Source organism: Podarcis erhardii (assembly GCF_964252035.2).
Source record: "Podarcis erhardii genome assembly, chromosome: 10".
NCBI classification, from domain to species: Eukaryota; Metazoa; Chordata; class Lepidosauria; order Squamata; family Lacertidae; genus Podarcis; species Podarcis erhardii.
The window spans coordinates 34,204,685-34,223,384 of record NC_138500.1 but is presented as its reverse complement, the minus strand read 5'-3'; the positions used below and the strand labels follow the sequence as shown (position 1 = coordinate 34,223,384).

The 18,700-nt window shown below is 45.7% G+C and overlaps 1 protein-coding gene across 1 annotated transcript; it reads left to right on the top strand.

Annotated features, from left to right (window-relative positions):
- The first annotated feature begins 8,555 nt into the window (after positions 1 to 8,555).
- LOC309351572 (retinoic acid-induced protein 3-like) lies at positions 8,556 to 18,331 on the top strand. The gene is made up of 4 exons (XM_081879334.1): positions 8,556 to 8,753; positions 13,135 to 14,096; positions 15,581 to 15,639; positions 16,808 to 18,331. The coding sequence occupies exons 2-4, from the start codon at positions 13,181 to 13,183 to the stop codon at positions 16,898 to 16,900; spliced, it is 1,068 nt and encodes a 355-aa protein (XP_081735460.1). The 5' UTR covers positions 8,556 to 8,753; positions 13,135 to 13,180; the 3' UTR covers positions 16,901 to 18,331.
- The last annotated feature ends 369 nt before the right edge of the window (positions 18,332 to 18,700 follow it).

Sequence of the window (18,700 nt, the reverse complement as noted above, 5' to 3'; positions counted from 1 at the left end):
AGTCAGCTGTTTTAAACTCTTTAATATTGTGTTTCAATATTGTAACTCACCCTGAGACCTTAGGGTGGGTAAATAGTAGTAGTAGTAGTAGTAATAATAATAATAATAATAATAATAATAATACATCAAACAATACATTACCTGTGGATCCTGTAATATAATTTATATCATTGAATGCAAAAAAAGGGATGTCATATCCTGTATGCAGGTAAAGCTACAATTGACCTATGCAAACATTTTAGAAACCACAAATTGATGATTTTGACAAATGAAGGTCTTCTGAGCACCACATCCTCAAACCTGCAACTTTGGAAAGAGCAGCATTTTCATAAGAGCAACTGTTGAAGAGCAACCGATGAAGGCAGAAACTCAGATGTGAGGGTTCAGAACTTAACTGGTTAAGTGTTCTGAGCTGTGCGTCACTTTCCGACGTCAGCTTTAGAAGCTGGGAGGAGTCTGGGAGGAGACTGATCACTTGTTGTTCTCTCTGTGTGTCTTGAGAGAGACGGACATGTTTTCGACATGGCTGCAAGCAGCGATGGGCTGAAATGTTTCAATAAACAACTGTAAATAGACGAATCTGTCTGTGTATCCTTGCATGGAGCAAGGGAGAAAAAGACTGTTTTACACCGCTGTAAGCCACTCTGCTGAGCCGTGGCCAAAGAGACAGCAGACTTACGTGCGCAGCTAGAAGGAAGCGTGCCGGACCGCTGTAAATGACTGATTGGGATCGTAAAGCTGTCTGAGTACACGGCTCAACGGTCAAGCTATCAAGATCGTTATCTCGCACAGGTTATGGAAGGTCAGTAACGCTCGTAAAACAGTCGGTGTGAGCTCCAGGAACGCTTTGAAGTCGGCACGGAAGCTAGCTGGAGGTTGGAAGCTGCATTCCTTGAGTCTAGCCTAATGCCGGGAAGCAGAGGGAGTTTTTGCCTGCTTCCGAGAGACAGTGAGAGCTTCTGATACAGAGAGCTGGCTGGAGCTAAAAGCTGAGACGCAGCTGCTGTCGTTTCTCCACGGAAGGGTGAGGCAGAGAAGCTGTACCTGATCGTAAGTAAGCTTGGGCCCCCTTGGGAGAACGGGAGAAAATGGCAGAGAGCCAGGATATGCCGGTGGAAAAGCTCACTTTAAAAAGTTGGGCAACCTGGAGCAGAAGAATAAGGGGCTGGTTCCTGGTCCATGGGCTTTGGGAAGGAAGCCAGAGGGAGCCAAAAGCACCACCCCTTAGCTGGGACGATGGCCAGCAGAAAATGCAACAGGAGCTGAATATGCTCAGAGCATGCGTTGATGCTTCACTGAGGCCCCATTTAGAAGGTGTACAGACACCAGGGGCTGCCTGGAATGTGCTGCGAAGTTTGTGTGAAGCTTCAGCAGAAGGCCAGAGCCCTGGAGACGCTGGGCTGGCAGGCCCATTTCCCGATGGGAGCGCTGGTGAGCAGATCGGGGGGGCGAAGAGTTCCAAAGGCAAGTTTAAGAAACTTTCCACTGTTGCTGAAGCGGAGAGCAGCTTCAGGGCGGGCCAGGCTGGTGGGAGGCGCCGTTCCAGAAGGAGGAAGGCCAGGCCAGCTGGGAGGAGCCCCGGGCAGTGTTTTTCCACTGGAGTACAACGTCTGCATGGCAGCTGCCCCCACCGGAGCACAGAGCCGATGCAGGATGTTTGCAAGGACACTTCCCATGGGAACCAGCCCGGTTTCCATGGCAACAGGCCTGGCCAGGCAGGAAGCCAGGCAAGCAGGCGTGCAGGTGGCCGTGGGAAACAGCAGGAAGGGGCTTATCAAGTCTCTGCGAGTATGGCATTGTTCGAAGACGGCAGGATGGAAAGTTTTGAAATGGCCTTTGTTCTTGACTCAGCAGCTAACCGCAACATGGTTCCAGAGACATCTGCAGTCAAGATGGGGAATTGCACGGCAATTCCGGCCGGACAAACTGTTATGTTCGCAAATGGACAGAGAACCCAGATTAAAACTGTCACTAACGTTTTCCTTTCTGTTTTGCAGGAGACGCTGCAGTTTTGTGTTATCCCAGAGGGGGATCATTGTTTGTTATCTGTGCCTTATTTGTTAAGTAAGGGGTTCAAAGTTTGTTTTGAAAATGATGTCTGCACAATCTCCAGAGGAGGGAGGTTACTTGCCAAGGTTAAGAAGGGGCAGAATGATCTTTTCATTCTTAAAACGTCTCTTGGGGGTGAGGGGAAGGTTGAGAGAGCACAGGCGCAGCGTGCTACAGTTCCCACTCATGTTCAATGTGCTTGTGCATGGCATGGGAGAACCATTCATGGTTCGGTAGAAGACTTGCAGGTTCTACCCGAGGTTTCCACAGGTTGTAAGATTCGAGATTGCAGAAGTGCCATTAACTGTGACACTTGCAAGCAAGCAAAGGTGAAAGGGTGCAGTTACCCAAAGGTGGAACGGGTAACCACTAAACCTTTTGAGCTGGTTCACATAGATTTGGCAGGTCCTGTCAAGGAACCAAGTCTAGGAGGGGCCAGGTTTCTGCTAACTTTTTTGGATGATTTTTCGCAGAGCACCTGGACTCACGGTCTCAAATCCAGGGAGGATGCAGCACAGCTGATCAAGAGCTGGGTTGAGGGGGTGGAACAGAGATTCTCCACCAGGGTTCAAGCGATCATTAGTGACAGAAATGCTAGGTACACTGGTTCTGCTTTGCAGCAGTTCTTTCACAGAAGAGGGATACGTCACACAGTTACTTCACCCAGTAAGAGGGGGGTGGCAGAGCTGAGAAGTGAAGCTCTGGTTAAGGCTGGACAGGTGATGCTGAAAGAAGCCAGGTTACCTCCAAAGTTTTGGCTGGAGGGAATCCGTTGTGTGTCGTTCACCTGGAATCGTGTCTACAACTCACTGGTAGGTGACACACCGTACTCGTTGTTGAATGGCCGCAAACCCCAGGTTCACTTTCTGCGCAAGTTTGGATCTCCTGCGGTTGTCCCTGTGCCTAAGGCTTTGCAAGGGCCAGATGGAGCCAAAGTCCAGAAAATGATCTTCTGTGGGTATGAGCCAGATGCTCGTGCATGGAGATTTGCATATCCGTCAGGTGATCAGAGTAAGGTGCTGATCAGTAAACACGCTGATTTCTGTCAGGAGGATGTAAAGTCAAAGACTCCTGTCAGGCGTGATGTTCTTTCAGAATGTCTCTCTGACCCAGAAGACAGTTCTGATGAGGCAGAGGAAGAAGAGGCTGAGTCTGCTGATGACGACCAGGTCACTGACCAGGGTCAGGAGCAGGGTGGGGCGTCTCCACAAGTTGTTAGGAAAGGACAGCCCAAGAGTGAGCCTAGTTCTCCTGTAAGTGTAATGGAGAGGATTCAAAGACGCTTTAAGTCAGAGGGGGAATCCTGTGATGCAGAGGACACACCTGCTGGTGACAGTGAGCCAGAGGAAATACCAGAGTTTGTGCCTAGGCGATCCAGTCGCACAACCAAGGGTATTCCACCTGAGAGGTACCAGGCCACAGGTACGTGGGTAAGTTTCGCACAGTGCGATTCTGAGAGTTGTGAGGTAATTCCACAGATGCCCAACAGGTACGCCAAGGTAGGGCGCAAGGCATTTGGGAAGGGATTGATCTCACAGGGTGTTGCTGAAGATGTTACACAGGTTTTGTCAGAAAGCAACGCAAGGGGGTGTGTGAGGGTTCAGAACTTAACTGGTTAAGTGTTCTGAGCTGTGCGTCACTTTCCGACGTCAGCTTTAGAAGCTGGGAGGAGTCTGGGAGGAGACTGATCACTTGTTGTTCTCTCTGTGTGTCTTGAGAGAGACGGACATGTTTTCGACATGGCTGCAAGCAGCGATGGGCTGAAATGTTTCAATAAACAACTGTAAATAGACGAATCTGTCTGTGTATCCTTGCATGGAGCAAGGGAGAAAAAGACTGTTTTACACCGCTGTAAGCCACTCTGCTGAGCCGTGGCCAAAGAGACAGCAGACTTACGTGCGCAGCTAGAAGGAAGCGTGCCGGACCGCTGTAAATGACTGATTGGGATCGTAAAGCTGTCTGAGTACACGGCTCAACGGTCAAGCTATCAAGATCGTTATCTCGCACAGTTTAGCTATCAGAATTTAAAATTTATGTTTTCTTAGTCACAGTAACAAAATATATCATTTTAGTGATTAATGGCATCGTACCAGGATCCAGAACAAACTTGTCCAGAGTGCTGTTTGATGCTTCCATTACTTTCTCTCCCTTCCCCTCTCTATATAAATCATAGCAAATTTACATTTGACTTTATATTTTGTGTTCTTTTGGCAGCTTTACATATCACACTTCCAATGTGCCCCTGATGATGTGTATGTTTGCTATTCTCCCTAGCTGCTTCTTTACCGCATATTTACACCGGAAAGCCACTCCTTAAAACTCTAGCCCAAGTAAGAATCAAATGACTCATTATGTTAAACATGCCAAAGGACATAAGTAAAAGGTGAGGCCTCTAGTTCCAGATTTATTTTAGTTTCCCTTTATTTTAGCCTCCTTACAGCATGAAAAGAACAAAGTGGAAGAAGAAGCCCCTTTGCTGCCCATGGGACATTTTGCGACATTCTGGTACCCTCTTCTTTTCACCCTCAAGCCGTAGTCCTTCCCAGTGCTTACATGTTTGCTACTCTCACTCACACCAAAATATCACTCCAGAGCTTCCTGAGGCACTGGAATCTGTTGCCTGTTTGTCCACCCTCCCTTTCTTAGCTATCTGTCCTCCCAGTCCCTTCCCTTTCCTGTAGGTGCAGAAAAATGGTACTCACAGCCTTTGATGAGACATAGCTAATGTCCCAGAGTATGTCAGACTAGTTTGTTTCATTTGGTGGCTTGACTAGTGACAAAAAGCTTTAGAGCTCTATTCTGGACATTGAATGCTTCACAGACTTTCTATGGAAAGTGACAGGGAAATGCACTGAAAAGTATGGAATGAGTAGATAACTAACGGGGAGACGTGTAAACTCCCCAGTAAGCAAGTCAGAATGAATGCAGGATGGATGTTCATTTCTATATAACCACCCCACAAACCAATCAAAACAAATGCTCAGTAAGAGCTGGGTATAATCTAACCGCTGCATAAGCTTTGTGAAAGCAAATCAAGATGGATACTAAAAGAGAGAGAGATTGTTTAGAGGGACCCAGAGAGAGAGAGAGAGAGAGAGAGGGAGGAAGCCACTTTGTACTGTCTTGAAGTGAAATCCCCACAGCATCGCGTTGCTGAAAACTGAACAGATACCTTCTTTTCAGGGGATAGAAAGATTCTTGAATTCTGTATAGTGTCAAATCTGAAGCAGGAAAACCTGCGTTCAGATATGTGCTAACATAAACACAGTAAGGCTTGAGCAAAATATATACTGTATCTCAGACACCGGCTGAATTTCTTGGCTGTCAAATGGCAATATTAAAGAACAGTGTTACACACTGTTGTTTCAAAAGCCCAAAATAAAAGACGGAAACATCATTTGCAGTAAGCATCATGAATTATAAACCATACTATGATGGAACAAAATAAATATTAGCATTAGTAATATTATTAGTAATATTTATATGGGACTCTTAACTTTTAGTGACATTATCAAATGTGTCTTTGGCCACACCCAGAGTATATAGTAAAGGATATTTGTCACTGAACTTGGTGCCCTGATTATGTTTGCTTTTTCAGCTATCAGAGCAAATACAGTACTGTATTCTGAAGCTCTGATTCACAGTCCCATATAAGATAACAGCACTGAATGGAGAATTCTGGGGGGGTGGGTGAATGTGGCATCACAGTGATAATACAGCAAAAAAACAGGACAGGACAGAGGGTGGAACCTATTTAAATCAATAAGTCTCAAAACTCATATATCCACAGTTATTATTATTTATTTACATTACATGTTCCATTGATAGCTCAATGTCCTCTAACAGGGCTTGCTGCAGACAGAGACACTTTCTGACTTGGTTCTGTTGACATTGGTCAGATCCTCCCTAGTCTCTGCCAGTGAATCCAAACAGCACTGTTTTGATTATATCTTCCCTGCATCTTGACTCTCCATTTTCCATTGTGAGGCTATTTAGGCCACATGAAGAAATCCCAAATCCTATGTGTCCCTTATGATAGTTATCAGCATTCAAAAGCACACAGGACACAATAGTATGTGCCCTGTCCTGCCGTGTGCATTTAATATTTAATAGCCTCTCTTCTGTTTTTTACACATCATCGCTTGACGCTTCTTAGAATAAAATCAATGAAAGCATTCTTGGCAAAGCTGCTGTCAAACCAGCCAAAATGCTGTTTCACGTGGCCTCAACATATTCGAGATTAGCTCAGGGTGTGGTTGCACCTGTGCTGCTTGGGCCCCTAGGGCTAACCTCAGGTATTTGGACAGCCCAGGTGAAAAATTAAAATGATGACCTGCACTCCCATTCAGACTTCAGTTCACTGCTCTGGCAAAGCCTTCTTCATGCCTGGCTATGTGACTTACAACAGACTCCTTCTGTTCTGGAGCCGAGCCTGCTGGGATCATTGACTGGCTCACCTCTGTCCCTCCAGAAGTTCTGTCTCCAAGTCCTATTTGGGGGGTACTGCCCAGCTGCCAGGCAGTTAAATCTGGCATGAGGCACCCACTGAGGCACCATTTGTCTTTCCTTGCTTCCAGTAGTATGTAACCAGAGTCCAGTGCTCAAATTATTTGGGGGTATGGGGCACTGCTCCACCAACCTCAGCCTGCACTCAGCCAGCCTTCACCTGCCTGCCTTCTTACAACTAGCTGTGATGACTCTGCCTGCCATTGGCTCTAGCTCCCTTGGACGTTGACCTTCCTGCCTCCCGTCCCACCAGTCACATTGGCACCAGTCACAACCGGGGGAAAGGTAAAGGGACCTTAAGGAAATCTACAATCCCCTGAGTCACCTCATCAGCTGTTGTTGAGATGATGCCCACAGCGGCCTTTGAAAAATAGTAGCTGGGAGGGGGCTCATCATCTTCATCATTTTTTATTTATACCCCACCCAACTGGCTGGATTTCCCCAGCCACTCTGGGCGGCTTCCAACAAAGTATTGAAATACAGTGGTCTGTTAAACATTAAAAGCTTCCCTAAACAGGGCTGCCTTCAGATGTCTTCTAAAAGTCTGGTAGTTGTTCTTGTCTTTGACATCTGGTGGGAGGGCGTTCCACAGGGCAGGTACCACTGCCGAGAAGGCCCTCTGCCTGGTTCCCTGTAACTTGGCTTCTCGCAGTGAGGGAACCTCCAGAAGGCCCTCGGCGCTGGACCTCAGTGTCCGGGCATCACACCTCCTTTAATTTGAACACTGAGAATAGATATGTTCTGCTACTACATCATCAGCAAAATGGCTTCCCCAGTTAAGATGCCTGTGGCAGACACCTACAGTTACCTTATATCAGGTTAGTTTCATACACTGCACCCATTTTGAAATAATAACACAAAGCAAATTTCATAACCTGTGATGCTTTTTCCACTCTCAGTGCTGGCCTTGAGCCTGGTTTGGCCGTGGTGAAGTGTACTTGTAGGAAGTGCAGTGTGAACCTGAGGTGAGCCACAAAATGGCATCCATTGCCAGAGAAGAAGGGAGAAATAAAGATCTACATCAGGTACAAAGGGGTAAGTGAAAATTCACATTGGGAAGAAAGGTGTGTGTCAAATCAACCTTACCCGATGGTTGAAGGGAATCAAAGACCATCATGGGAGGGAAGAGGCCTGTTCTAAATCAAGCTTGGCAGGAGTGGAGCCTAGGAGACTCCAAGGGCAGCTCCGCCATTTCCTCCCTAGGGGTAGAAGGACACCAGCAGCACCTCTTATTTGCCAAGAGGTCGCTGTAGCGGTGACACTGGGTGGGGGGCTGCCAAGGTGGTGGCAGATCTGACTTCCAAGGCTTGTACCACAGCCGTTGCTGCCACTGTGGCAACAGCTGTGGGCAATGCATTCTTGGAGGCCAGATCTGCTGCCCCATGGATCCTACCACCTAAGGCAGTTGCCTTGCCTTGCCTTGCCTCATGGGTGAGCCGGCTCTGAGTGTGAGTCTGTGCACATATCCTCTGTATATTTTTTTCTTAGCTGATCTGGATGGCAAAACATCTGATTTGTTCAGCAGGATGAGCACTGGAAATTCCTCAGCGTCTACAGGCATGAGCAGCTTCTGCTCCAGGGATCGAATGTACAAAGAAGAAAGAGAACGAGGGAGAGGGAGAGGGAGAGGGAGACTGTTCCTCATGGTCACTCTTGAACTTCCTCAGTACATTAACGTAGCTGAATGTTAGGTAAGTATAGAAAGCAATGAAGGGGAGGAGGAGCACAATGGTGTTATTGTTGGCCAGGGGTCTCCCACCAGCCCATATCCTCTTGGTTTCTCAACTCCCAGAGATGTGCAGTTTATCAACTGACTTGATGAATGGTCATGGATTCAATTGTGGGGTGGGGAGAGGCGCAGGATCCTTCCCCACCCAGCTGCTGGGGTGACTGTCCTGTTGACGTCAGACATTTTTACCTCATCTCCTGGCACCGGGACGTTATATTTATAACAGCACCAGGAGTAGTGGAACTGGAATAGGCGTGTCCCTACTCCATCATCTCTGCTTTTTTCCTCATTTGCTTTTAAAGCTGCCCTTAGAGTGTGAGAGAGCAATTTTGCTGCTTGTCTCGCTCGGGGAGAGAAGAACGAGCAGAGCTGAGATTTGCCGAGTGGGTGTGTGGCAGGAATTTCCCTGGTTTGCCCTCTGCTACTGAAGAAGACGCGTCTAGCCGTGGGAGCACAGAGCACACTCAAGGTAAATCAAAGACCGTGATGGGATCGTAGAGCAAGAGGTTTGGTAGGAGGGAGTCCTGTGGCTCTTTCTCAGCCTGACCCCAGGGCATGCTGCTGTAGTGCAGTTTGTAGCTTCATTTCTGGATTGCTAGTCTGCAGATGGGATTTTCCTTTCATTTTTTAAGCATTACAAAGACCCCCATCGACAGCCATTCTCTGGCTCTTTCCTAGAATCTGAAAAGTGCAAAACAAAACAAAATCCTTATTTATGTATATGCACTGGTGCGCAAAGCATGCCACGACCGACACCTTCCCTGTAGATTTATTTTGCGTTCTCACAGCTAGCAAGTCTTAACTGGAGTACCTGGAATTCTGTTGATTTAACCCTGCTATTATTAAGCAAGTCGGTGTCCCGTTGGCGTCAATGTGTTCATTCTGTTCAAACGCATGCAGCACTGTTTAATTGGTTTGTGGATCTGGCTGTTTGACCTCTAGCTATCAGCTGCATGTGGTTTTAAGATAGCTATACACCTTTAAGTGGAGGGTAGCAAACCAGGCAGTGAATGAATGATTTGCAGCCCGATACTATGCATGTTTACTTGGCAGCAAGTTTGCATAGGTCTACAGCCTGAGTGCTTAAAAGTATTTTTCTTTTTCTCAGAAATGGAGAGGGTGGGGGGATTTCTGAGTGGCCCTTGTACAACCAAGGCAAGTGCTAATGTTAAAATGACGCATAGGGGTTCTGATTTGGAAATTTCTCACCAGAAGAAGCAACTTACCCAACATTCAGTCTTTATGGTGAGTTTTCTGTTTTCAGTTATCTGAAGGAATGCCTCTGAGGATACGGCAGATGGAGGAAAGGGGTGTTCCTGCTTGATACAGTGTTGACAGTCCTTTGGATAATGCGATGCATTCGCCTGAACCTGCAGGCAGTTGGGGCCTGACTCAAAACATTAAAATTTGGTGGCCCACATTTGCCCCAAAATGTCACATTCCATTAGAGGGCAGTGCCAGACCCTAAAGTGAGTGGGGTCAGACCCACACACAATTACAGTGGTACCTCGGGTTAAGAACCTAATTCGTTCTGGAGGTCCGTTCTTAACCTGAAACTGTTCTTAACCTGAGGTACCACTTTAGCTAATGGGGCCTCCCACTGCCGCTGCGCCACAATTTCTGTTCTCATCCTGAGGTAAAGTTCTTAACCTGAGGTACTATTTCTGGGTTAGCGGAGTCTGTAACCCAAAGTGTTTGTAACCTGAAGCGTCTGTAACCCGAGGTACCACTGTATGCACTCAACACACACAATCACACACAGAGAGGCATTTTTCATGGGAAAAAGTGATATGTATTTATTTTTCTGTAACTCTGTTCAAGTTTCACTTTCCATTTTTCATTCCTTTGGACTCCCCACACTGAAAGTCTGTAAAAACAAGCAACCCAACAAAGTTTGACTATGCAGAAGGCAAAAAAGAACCAGTAATGCCTGCTGGTGGTGCTGTGGGTTAAACCACAGAGCCTAGGGTTTGCTGATCAGAAGGTCGGCAGTTTGAATCCCCGTGACGGAGTGAGCTCCCGTTGCTCGGTCCCTGCTCCTGCCAACCTAGCTGTTCAAAAGCACCTCAAAGTGCAAGTAGATAAATAGGTACCACTCTGGCGGGAAGGTAAACAGCGTTTCCGTGCACTGCTCTGGTTTGCCAGAAGCGGCTTAGTCATGCTGGCCACATGACCTGGAAGCTGTATGCCGGCTCCCTCGGCCAATAAAGCAAGATGAGCGCCACAACCCCAGAGTCAGTCACGACTGGACCTAATGGTCAGGGTCCCTTTACCTTTACCTTTAATGCTCGCTGGAGATTACACTGCCAAACTTCAAGCCATGCCATATATAGCTCTTTAGTCTGAAACTTCAAAAGGCAATTGCACCCTGAAAATACTATACCCAAGTTACAAAATACACAGGCACTTCTTGCATACTTGCAAGGAATACAAGTGCAAGCACCCCCATCTCTTTTTTTTTTTTTTATAAATATTTATTAAAGTTTTTAAATATAAATGTACAAATAATAAACAGTCTTACTTCTATCACAGACATAATTTCATCACTTCTTTGGACTTCCTCACGTCTCCCGCTCCCATTTACATCGTTAAAAGTTTTTTCCAAACAAATTATCAACTTGTTTACAATCTCATGTCCACTCATTCAAATATAATCTAGCACTTCTTCCAAAAAAATTTTATATTTTCTTTAGTCTCACTTATCATCAAATTTCAATCTAATTTAGTGGTGGCCAGTTTTTTATAATCTAGCATCCTTCTTAGCATTCAACCAAATTACAATGTTTTTGTAAATACTTCTTGAATTTCTCCCAGTCTTCCTCCATCTTCTCTTCTCCCAGGTTACGGATTCTGCCTGTCATCTCGGCCAGTTGCATATAGTCCATCAGTTGCATCTGCCACTCTTCCAGTGTGGGTAGATCTTGAGTTTTCCAGTTTTTTGCGATGAGTATCCTTGCTGCCGTTGTTGCATACATAAAGAATGTTCGGTCCTTCTTTAACACCTTCTGGCCGACAATACCCAGAAGGAAGGCCTCTGGTTTCTTAGTGAAGGTATACTTAAATACCTTTTTCAGCTCATTATATATCATTTCCCAGAAGACCTTCACCTTAGGGCATGTCCACCAGAGGTGAAAGAATGTTCCTTCGTTTTCTTTACATTTCCAACATTTATTATCAGACGAATGGTATATTTTGGCAAGTTTAACTGGGGTCATGTACCATCTATATATCATTTTCATTACATTTTCCTTCAGAGCATTACATGCGGTGAAGTTCAGCCCAGTGGTCCACAACCTTTCCCAGTCCTCAAACATAATGTTATGCCCAATGTCCTGTGCCCATTTTATCATAACCGATTTGACCATTTCGTCTTGTGTATTCCATTTTAACAGCAAGTTATACATTCTAGATAATACCTTAGTCTTTGGTTCTAACAATTCAGTTTCTAACTTCGATTTCTCCACCTGGAACCCTAACTTTTTATCATTTTTAAAAACTTCTTTAATCTGAGCATAATGTAACCAGTCTCGCACCTTATCCTTCATTTTCTCTAAACTCTGCAATTTCCAATTGTCTCCATCTTTTTCTAATATTTCCCAATATTTTGGCCATTTAGCCTCCATATTGGGTCTTTTTAGGGCCTTAGCCTCCAGAGGTGAGAGCCACCTTGGAGTTTTATTTTCCAGTAAGTCTTTGTATTTTGTCCAGACATTAAACACTGCTTTCCTGACAATATGGTTCTTAAAGGCCTTATTGATCTTAACTTTGTCATACCATAGGTATGCATGCCAACCAAAAGCATTGTTAAAACCTTCCAAGTCCAACACGTCAGTGTCTTCGAGAAGTAGCCAGTCTTTTAGCCAGCAAAAAGCTGCGGCTTCATAATACAACTTTAAGTCTGGCAGGGCAAAGCCCCCTCTTTCTTTCGCATCTGTTAATATCTTAAACTTAATTCTGGGCTTTTTGCCCTGCCAGACAAATCTGGATATATCTTTCTGCCACTTCCGGAAGCACTCCGTTTTGTCCACGATCTGTAATGTTTGAAACAAAAACAACATTTTTGGCAATACATTCATCTTGATAGCAGCAATTCGGCCTAACAAAGAAAGCTTCAATTTTGTCCAACTATCCAAGTCTCTCTTAATTTCAGACCAACATTTTTCATAATTGTCCTTAAATAGACTCAGGTTTTTTGCTGTTATGTTTACCCCTAGGTATTTTACTTTTTTAACCATAGTTAGTTCTGTTTCTCTCTGAAACCTTTCCGACTCTGTATCTGTCAAATTTTTTCCCAACACTTTAGTTTTCTGTTTATTTAATTTAAATCCTGCCACCCGACCAAAATCCTGTATCAGTTGTAATACTCTTTTCGTACTAGATTCTGGCTCCTGCAGAGTCAAAACTAGGTCATCTGCAAAAGCTTTCCAAGCACCCCCATCTCCAGGTGTTCTGGTCTTTCATCAGATGGTTGCTCATTTTCGGCTGGCAAACCAAGTAAGCTGGGAAGTGACTATCTGAACTGGGACAATAACTTTTAGTCTTTTGAAGGCGGAGGTAAGGCAATGTATGCCTTTTGATTACACGATCCTCACTGTAGTAAATAATATTTGTAAATATAATGGTACTACTAGATTAGTTCACCATAGATTCCATAATCCATAACTCAGTTAATGAAATAAGGCTTTATCTGAATCAGTTTAATAATTATTTGATTCCTTTGACATCTCTAAGTAGTGTCTGACTTGGTTCAGCTGTTCTGATATTATCTGTTTCATAGAATTGTAGGGTTGTAGTCCATTTCATTCTCTTTTTCAAATCATGCTTTATCATGCTTCTCTTAATTTCTACAGGTATTCCTTTAAGGCGGCATCCACTTTAGGGCTGTCCTGAGGCACCATGACCTCCCAGCCAGTCTGTCAAGGCTTAGATCGAGACTATGACTTCCTTTGTGACACCAAGGACTATTGGGGCGTTGTTGTGGAATCCTTTGCTACTGCTGGTGCTGTCGTCACAGCCATCCTGATCGTTGTGCTCGTTTTCCTTGTATGTAAAGTCCAAGACAACACAAAGCGAAGCCTGATCCCTGTCCAGTTCCTCTTCCTTCTGGGCACTCTAGGAATCTTCGGCCTCACTTTTGCCTTCATTATAAGGCTCAACGAGAGGACTGCCCCCACCCGCTTCTTTCTTTTCGGGGTCCTCTTCGCCCTCTGCTTCGCCTGCCTCCTGGCCCATGCCTTCGACCTCATCAAGCTGGTGAGAGGAAGACGCCCATTTTCGGTACTGGCGCTGCTGGTTTTCGCCATCAGCCTGACCATTGTGCAGATTATTATCGCCATACAGTACGTAGCCATCAACAGTCAAGAGCTGAGAGCCCTGAACTCCACGAAAGGTTTGACACAAAAAAGCCGCGTGGACTTCGTTCTGCTTCTCATCTACGTGCTTTTCCTGATAGCCCTCCTCTTTGTGGTCTCCACTTTTGTTTTCTGTGGGTCATACAGAAGGTGGAAGAGGCATGGCACACACACCTTCTTCACAGCCCTGTTCTCCATAGGCATCTGGGTGGCATGGATCAGCGTGTTCATGACAGACTTTGGGAAAAGGCCAGAATGGGACGATCCCACTATCAGCATTGCTCTGGTAGCTAATGGGTGGGTCTTCCTGATGATATATGCAGTGCCTGAGCTCTGTTTCCTCACCACGCCACGGAAGCCTGGAGACTACCCTCCGGAGAATGATGCCTGCCAGCCTAAAGTCCTGAAAAAAACCTACGGAGTAGAGAATCGAGCCTATGCTCAGGAAGACAATGCGCAAGGTATGGCTATCCATAGCAATGCCTGTATGTCTGGGACTGGCAAAGTGCTTTGTGTGATAGAGAGAGCATCTTTGGCAAGCTAAAAATATTCAGACTGTTTTAGGAATGCTGCTGAATTATTATTTTTTAACCCATTTTAAAGCATTCCCTAAGACAGCTTCCCTTGTTCTCATTTGGTGTTGCAGAGCACAAAGAGGGCCACACTGGAAGTGTCCTTGGAAAGGCAGGCACTTTTTAGGACAATTCTGGGCCACAGGGAAGGTGGGAGGCCAGCTTCCTAGTGTTTCCTGTAGTGTAGGCTCACTGCCACCTAAGTAAATGCTTATATAGCCAAAGCCTATATAATGATTTATGGCATTCATTTGTCACTTTTCTTTCTTTCTTAAATCTTAAATCTTAAATCTCAAATCAACATGTTGCACACCACATGGATCAGGATTCAGTCAGGTCCCCAAATGGGAAATATTTTTGGGTGGCTGAAATCCTAGATGCACTTACCTGGGAATAAGGTCCATTAGGGGCATCTAGACCAGTATCTAGCCCACTGCCAGAGTTCTCTCCCAGTCCTACCTAGAGATGCTGGGGATTAACCCAGGGACTTCTGCATACAAAGCAGATGCTCTTATGGGCGTAGCCAGGATTTTTGTTAGGGGGCAGGCCTTTTGTTAGGCAGGGGTAGTTATGTATTTATATTTATATTTATTGATTTGGGGGGCAGCTGCCCCTCCCTGCCCCCCCTTGGCTACACCCATTGATGCTCTGCCTTTGAGCTACAGCCCTTCCTTTATGCAAAAGACAAAGGCTTTCATTCTGAGTAAATACAAATTGGACTGGGCTGCACAACACACTAGATCAGAGGTTTTCAACCTTTGTGGCTCCACAGCTTCCTTGACCAACTACATTCTTTCTGTGGCACCCCTGTGGGGCTCAGGAGCCCAGTTATGGCACCCCTTGCCTGCAGGGCTGGCAGCCTCTCACTATTTTTCAAATACCCTCCCTTGTGGAGTGTTCCCTCAGCCTCTTCCCCTCTCCTCTCTCCTTGGGAGTCCTCTGGGCAGCCACAGCTGCTGCCCCAGTCTCTGAGCTGCCCACCCTGCCAGAAAGAGAGGTGTCTCCTCACACTGCCCCACAGGGGCCTGGGAGGCACCCCCTGGCCAGCCCCAGAGGCACCATTTGCCTGCAGAGCTTGAAGCCAGGGCTGTTGTAACAAACAGCCATGCAAGCCTTTGGGAGAGATGCAAGAGGGTGTCAAAGAGGAGGGAGAAAGGGAAGAAGGAACAGAGGCCAGTGTTGCCCACAGCACCCCTGACCATCCTTCAAGGCACCCCAGGGTGCCACGCTATAGTTCCAAGGATGCTTTAACTGTATTGTGTATACACAACTGTTGCTGTAGATGGTTGTCTGGAAGCAAATGGAGTTTTCTTTGTTTTTGTGGCAATATTAAATACACTGCCTCACTGCCTCCCCTTGCTTGTCTTTTTCAGTTCCAAATGCAAACAGTGGTCCTTCATATCCTCCATATTCAACTCACTTCCAGCTGCAGGTAAATAAACAGTCTTTGATTTTCAGTACGGGAATGATTTGTTGCAATGCAACTTCATTCAATCAAGTGGCCTATGAAGGAATTTCAACATGTTTGGATAATTATTAAACATTGTCGAGTTGGTGGTGGAGCTGCCACTCACATAAGGTTATGTGGTCTTGGGGCTGTGTGGGACACAGAGAACAACTCAGCTAACAAGCTGCATTTGATGTCTGGGTAACATGAGTTCGTTTTGGCTGCATTGAGACAACAGAATAGTTTATGTTGGGGCAGGTAATAGAATTGGCTGTAAACTGCAGAATGCTTGATGCAGTTGTATAGTGGGCTCTGTATGCAACGTCCCAGCCAACCTGAGATCACTCAGTGAGCATTTTAACGCCACTGCTAATATTATTGGAGGCAAACAAAGTCAAGTATGAGTGAAGGCAATGCTTCCTTCTGCTCACATGGTTGTTAACCAGTCATGAATGTGTGCCTCTCCCCTCTAAGCAGTCAAAGATGATTGCTGTGGAGGTGATGAGTCTCTGCGCTTATAGCGAATGGTGGACGAGTTGCTTCTTTTCTAAAGAGGCAAAGAAAGAGAGGCGGTTGTGGGGAGCTTCCATGCCCAAACTTCAAACGGAAGATGCCAGTAATTGGGGAAGGAGGGATTGGGATCACACTGAAGCTCTTTATTCACCTTATGCAACATTCTAGAAAAATAATTAAAAGGAAATCATTTTTTGCAGCCACCAAAAGCTTCCATGACCCCAACCCAGCCCCAATGGCTCAAGTATATTTCCATGCAAAACTAACCATGTGGTAATGTATCTAGCATGCAGTTTTGTCTGGAAGGGTTCTCTTAAAAAGCCTGCCACATCAGGAATCGCAGGCTACAGACTTAAGTGTTTGGTTGACCTTTACCCCCTGATTAACAAAGGATTTCCCGATACATTGCATTACCTAGGCTCACTTTTATTATAAGTGACCCAAGCACTGGATTTTCTTCTAGGTCTTGGGAAAAGTTGGCCACTACCAACCTGCCACTGCAAAAGTTGGGGCAGGGGGCTCGGAGTCTCTTCCTCAACCTAGTTAAAAAGCAGCTCTGCTTTCTCAAAAGAAACATTCAACAGAACATATGTCACTTAAAAACCTTATATTTCCACTTCCTTTCTCTTTTTTTGCCTAGAACCTCGAGCCCCAGCAGGATTTCTCCATCCCACGGCCGAAAACCCGAACCAGCCCATACCAAGAGTATTCTGGAGGGAAAGGTGTCAAGTAGCCATCCTGCTACTTATGCCAGAGAAGCCATTCTGAGTCGGCGGAGGTGCTGGAAATCATCACGGATATAGCGGTGCTTCAGTTTTTATTAAATCAGGGACAGAACTCAGCGCTGCAGCGGATGAAGGAAGATGCCTGTCTTTTTCTCCTGCACACCTTTTATATCTGCCTTCATACACTTGGCACTTTATAATGTTTTCTTTTACCATGTTCCTTCATTTAATGAATTGCTGTAGGCTTTTTTTGAGGTAGCCTCTCCCCTCGTGTGGTTACAATCATGCCACTCTTGCTACCTTGCTGCCCTGCCTTCTGCCACCCAAGTGCTGAGGGGGGAGGTCTGAAGCATGGAGCTTTCTCTATAGAGCTCTCGGTGTGGTTTAGACCCCTGATTTGCGCAGGATTCTATATCACCTGGGGGGCAGCCCATAAATGGGAGGGGGGCAGTGAGCTTAGCCATGCTCTTCCCCTCCACAGCTGCAATTGCTTAAGAGGCAATCTCCCAAATAGGGCTTATGGATTCTCTCAGTTCCACAGAGAATTCTATACTTCAGCATTTTGCCCAAGCTTGTTTTTCTCCTCACAACACAAACAGGAAAGATTATATCCATCCCATTCACTCGTGGGGTTCCCTGTGAGTAAAAATGTGAGTAAAGCTCAAGGAATATTCTTGGCTCAGGCCACATACCTGAAATGTATGTATTTGTGTTTTCTCCTAACCTCCCCCCACTCCGCCTTTGCCCTTTGAAGCATTGGAATTTGCAGGAATATTCGATGATAACTGTACCATTTAGAAGCCTGCGAAATCTCCGAATGTCTTCCTTTAAAGAGGTCGCCTGTATCAGTGGCTGTCTTTAGTCCCACGTGCAATGCCAGGCCTGTAATAGCACTGCTGTCCTCAAATCCTGTCAAATTCCCCCTACCTGCTTTTGTGGAACTGAGTCACAAAGGGAAGTGGCCCAAACAAAAACAAATCAGTTTTCAAACCAGGAAATTGCAGTATTTTAAAAAGTGAAAGTCATTCCAAACTGTCTATAGATCTGCTTTAAACACAGGAAGAAAGCAGAGGGAGGCGGAAAGAAAACAGGTTTAAAAACTGTGTACAGCTTTGAACGAGATTTCTTTACAGACTTCCTGCTTTTGCCATTGATGCCTAATCTCTCCCCTGGTGAGACTTCCAAGCCCACTGAGCATGCTGAGGGGACCTAACATTAAGACTGTTGGGAGATGGGGAAATTGCTCTGCTTTGCAGAGGACAATCCTGCAGTTTGAAGGCAGTGATGTGTGACAGCATAGAAACAGGATAGTAGATTAGAATAATTATCTCTAAATATGCGTCTCCTCCTATAAATTAGCACATGCAAATTTTATGTGCTGTTGTGTAGAGAGGACCCTTGACTATATGTAATACACAAACACAAACATGAGGAAGTCCTCTGAGTGTGTGAACAGTGGTGTGAACAACCAAAATAATGCATTATGGGGGGAAGAGGCGGAGGCGGATCGCAAGAGGTTGGGATGGGCAAACTGATGCATGGCCATCTCCTGCCAAAGCTATATGAGAGATGAACATGATCTCTTGAAGTCAACATGGCAACAACTCCACAGAGAGCAGTTAGTCAAACCCTCCTGAGGGCAAAAAATCCCTACCTATAGACCTTCTCAGCACGGGTTTCTGCCTGTCATTATTAGCAGATTTCAGTGACAAAGGGAAACTTTGGAAGCATAATGGTGGCGGCGGAGGGAATTCATTGAATGCCACTAAGGCTGCAATCCTATACCCGCTTACTCTGGGATCAGCCTC

Bases quoted from the DNA above. Each gene is read 5' to 3' on its own strand.
- LOC309351572 (XM_081879334.1), top strand. From the start codon at position 13,181: ATGACCTCCCAGCCAGTCTGTCAAGGCTTAGATCGAGACTATGACTTC. The intron at 14,097-15,580 runs GTATGGCTATCC...TGTCTTTTTCAG, and splicing joins TCAGGAAGACAATGCGCAAG to TTCCAAATGCAAACAGTGGT. The intron at 15,640-16,807 runs GTAAATAAACAG...TTTTTTGCCTAG, and splicing joins CAACTCACTTCCAGCTGCAG to AACCTCGAGCCCCAGCAGGA.